The 4091-nt window shown below is 46.8% G+C and overlaps 1 protein-coding gene across 1 annotated transcript; it reads left to right on the top strand.

Annotated features, from left to right (window-relative positions):
* Window positions 1-2046: 2046 nt before the first annotated feature.
* Window positions 2047-3141, top strand: LOC109738442 (uncharacterized). Its single transcript, XM_020297543.1, has 2 exons — window positions 2047-2330; window positions 2811-3141. Exons 1-2 carry the CDS (start codon window positions 2047-2049, stop codon window positions 3139-3141), a joined length of 615 nt encoding a protein of 204 aa, XP_020153132.1.
* Window positions 3142-4091: the final 950 nt, after the last annotated feature.

Here is a 4091-nt window from a genome sequence, read left to right as displayed (position 1 = left end):
TAATTACTGTTTAATTAAACTAACTAGTTAATTAGATTAATTAAACAGAATTAATTAACTTAATTAATTCACTAATTAATTAATTAATTAATTAATTATTAATTCATTTTTATTTTATTTTATTTTTCTTTAAAAAACGTTTTGGGGCGGGGCCCCACATGTCATTGGCCCGAGGCCATAGTGGGTTCGGTACTGCGGGCGCCGCCCGAACAGGCACCGCGGGTGCGGGCGCTGAGCGCAGCCCGAGTGGGCGCATGCCCAGGGGCGCGGGGGAGGGCGGCGGACCTGGCAAGTCGCCAGGCCGGCGTGGGCGAGGCCAGCACGGGCCGGCCGATGAGCGAGCGGTGGCGGGCACGGCCCCGTGTGGGCGGGCGCGCATGAGCGCACGGTAGGGCTGCAGCAGGGGCTCGAGGTGAGGTGCAGGGGCGCCGATGGCCAGGCAAGGTGAGCAGCGGCGACCTCGGCGTCAGCAGCAGTGCAGAACGAGGCAGCGGGCGGGGCCGGCGCGAGCGAGTAGAGGCGGCGGGAGCTGGTCGGCGTGTAGGCGGGGGCGAGCGGGAGAAGGCCGCGGTGAGCGCGATGAGCGCAAGCGCTCGTGGGCGCGGGTGGAGGCAAGGACGCCGAGTAGGGCCACAACGAGCGCGACACGTGCATGCGCGCGGTAGAGAAGGCCGGGGCGTCGCGAACGGCGCCGGCGACAGAGGGAAAGGGGGAGAGGAGGGGTCCTCTTGGCGGGTCGTAGGGGACAAGGCAGTGGTGCTCGAGGTGGGGGATGGGGACGACGCACGCAGGGGAGGCAGTCTGGCGAGGGAGCATTCCGACGAGGCGGCGGCGTCGATGTCGTGCCCCGATCCAGTTCTGGATCGGGGAGGGGGTGAGGACGGGGAGGCGAGCGACGGGGTCGAGGCGGCAAGGGCGGGGCGGCGCCGGAGACGACGAGCGGCGTCGGGGAACGCCGACGGCGAGGTGGGCAGCGGGGCCCCGGGGTCGGAGCCCGATCCGGATCGAGGGGGAGCAAGGGAGGAGAGGGGATCGTGCGGGGGAGTGGGGGGAGCGAGTGGTGGTCGTGGGCTAGGGTTTGCCCCCGGGATGGAGATAAGGAGGGGGGCGTGGGGGCCAGCTGGGCCGGCCTGATTGGCCTAGAGGCCAGCTGGGTCGTGGCCTAGTGGGAGGGGGGTTGCCTGCTTTTATCTTCTTCTTGTTGTTGTTGTTGTTGTTGTTGTTGTTTTGTTTATTTTTTTATGTCTTCTTCCAACCTTTAATTGCTTTAGTTTAAATAAAATACAACAATAGTCTCTAAATTAGTATTACTAAGCATTCCGCTTCCACAAATAACTTGGCACATTAATTAAAGTAGTGTGTATTTGTTATTAATTTAAGAGCATTTAAATAATAGTTTTTGCTAGGGTTTTATTCATCTTATTGTATTTAATTATTTAAAAAAGGTGTGGTTTCTCCACCATAATTTCCTATGCAGTATTTGGTTCACTCCGAACATTTTAGTTTTAATATTTGAAAAGTTTTATTGTTTGCTTGATTTTGAATTTGAATTTGAACGGGTTTCGAACTAACGTGAGATTTGCAACAGTAATCGAAGTGACATGTCATCATTAGCAGAGGGTTGCTGTAGCTTAATTATCCGGGCGTCACATGCATGTAGTACACTATGTGGACATAGGCAGTTCTGTCATGATAGCGAAGAAGTGCACTTACTAGGAAAATTCACCGAAAACACAATCATCACATTTTCTAACAGTTGCGTGCATACCTGAACTTGTCATGAAAAAAGAGGCGACGACGTTCCGGATTTCCAACGCACTAAGACAGCCTCCTCATAACAGAACCTCTCTGAAGTTGCCACGTAACTGAAAACACAGCCCCACCACGCTACCACCCCGCTCCACCACTCCCACGTCTTGTCACGGAGAGCAGAGGAGAAAACACAACTGCTTCGTCCCCCCCAAAAACTCCATTGCATCTTCTTCTCCACACTTCCTTTCACTAACCTCTCTCTCCAGAACAAACGCGAGAGGGGAGAGGAGAGTCATGGTGGATGCACCTCTGTACAAGCAGCGCCGCAGGTACACCAGGGAGATCCACGATGTCGACCTCCACGACAACCACAAGCTCCATGCCGTTTGCACAAGCAAGGGTCAAGACGTGGACAAGATGTTGTCCATGTTTAGGAGGAAGCTCGACGGAATGCCCATCAAACTAGTCGGCCTTGATGTTGAGTACACGCACTACGTGAAGCCACAATGGGCAGCAATGCTCCAGCTATGCGTAGAAAAAGAATGCCTTGTCCACCACATCTCTGCAACTAAAGACAGGTCATAATAATTATCAATCTATACTATTGCTTGTCAATATTGATTTAAAATTTTCTTCCTCGTAATTGCCATTATTTAAACTTTGGTTCTCATTTTAAAAAGCATGGCATAGGAATTCATTGACAGTTTTCATCTAGCTCCATGTAACTCATGTGTTCAATTCTTGAATTAGATGATCTAGAGATACACGCAGTTTTATTTTGTTTTACCAAATACAAATTATTTGCATGAACAATAGAAAATTTCACCATTACTATCTAAAACATGTATGAAATTCAATTCAAGAATACAAACATGCACAAACATGCATTGTTTATGGAATCTATTATGAGATTTACTAGTTATGCTGTACAAAGTATTAGCAGCTACTGACTGCAACAGATTCAGGTATTCATATTGCACTTCAGTTTCAGAAAAAACAAAAAAACATTGGTGGTTCTAAAAAATAAACTATATTCAGTATATACAAACATCTTGCAGGCCAATGGAACTAGGCAAATTCCTCATGAATGATGAATACACCTTCGCCGGATTCGCCATTGAAGGAGACAAAAACAAGCTGAAGCTATCTGGCTTGGAGATCAACTCCGACAAATACATTGATATTCAGGTGGAATGGAGAGACCCATACAATAAAAAGAAGTTTGACTCTTTGGCTGATGTTGCCGGCAGGATGATAGATATTCACTACCATGACATGAAGAAAAAAATTAACCGCAAGGAGGACCATACTCTGTGGGGATTTTGCCTGCTGCTAGAAAAGCTTATCAAGTATGCAGCAATAGATGCATTCGCAACATATGAGTCATGAAGAATCATCTACGATGTTATAATGGGACTAGACAGGGCAAAAAGAGAAAAAGAAGCGAAGAAGAAGAACAAGGCTGTAATCCAATACAGCAACTAGAAATGAACATGGGCATGTTTAGTTTCATTTTACTTTAGTGGTTGTGTTCTTCCTTGTTTCATGTCTGTTAGGTTTTGATTATGTCTGTTGCTTCATATCGAACGTTTCTTTGTAAAAACAATGTCGTTGCACTAGGTAATGATTGGTGAGTTTGTATTAGAACAAGTATCGAGACAACTTTGAAAAATCTAATGTGTGATACCAAAACATACTACACAGATACAAAACATATTCAAAAACAACGTTAAACAAGAAAAATTAAGTACTCTGACTACAACTCATACCTAAAAAAGAAAGATGAATGCAATTCACAATGGTAAACATAAGCAGTACACATGTGTCTGACATGCAGGCCACAAGAGTAATTATAGAAAAAGACCATTAATATTAATATTTCTAAAAAAATATAATCCACAGACCATTCTAAACAAAGGTGAATGCAGTTCATCAAAGAAATATAAGGCAGTTCACAAAGTGTATACATGAAGTGCAGTACATGCTTAAATGAAGAACGAGAGGGGCTGCAACCACTTTCGTGCAGTGCACAACACACAGACTTGGTACACGCAGTGCAGTCCGCAATGTTGGTACAAGCAGTACAAATGACATCATTTGTACTACCACGAAATATATGTACTGCAAAAGAAAAAAATGCCTCAAATACGAAAAAAATTGACCACCTAGGTGCAACCAGGCCCCAGCCAGTCTCGTAATGGTCTGCGCCCACAGTAGGCGAGTTGTTCTGAGTCACGATGCATGGGGCCGGGCACACATGGGACCACAGGTCTGGGAGATAAGTGCAGCGAGCGCCGTGTATAAGCGCCCAAAGAAGTAACCAGAGGAGTTTGATAGGG

This window comes from Aegilops tauschii, chromosome 3, assembly GCF_002575655.3.
Source record: "Aegilops tauschii subsp. strangulata cultivar AL8/78 chromosome 3, Aet v6.0, whole genome shotgun sequence".
In the NCBI taxonomy this organism is placed as follows: Eukaryota; Viridiplantae; Streptophyta; class Magnoliopsida; order Poales; family Poaceae; genus Aegilops; species Aegilops tauschii.
This window is presented reverse-complemented; position numbering and strand designations above follow the sequence as displayed.

Coding starts and splice junctions, on each gene's coding strand:
- LOC109738442 (XM_020297543.1), top strand. CDS start 2,047: ATGGTGGATGCACCTCTGTACAAGCAGCGCCGCAGGTACACCAGGGAG. Junction 2,331..2,810: donor ATCTCTGCAACTAAAGACAG/GTCATAATAATT, acceptor AACATCTTGCAG/GCCAATGGAACTAGGCAAAT.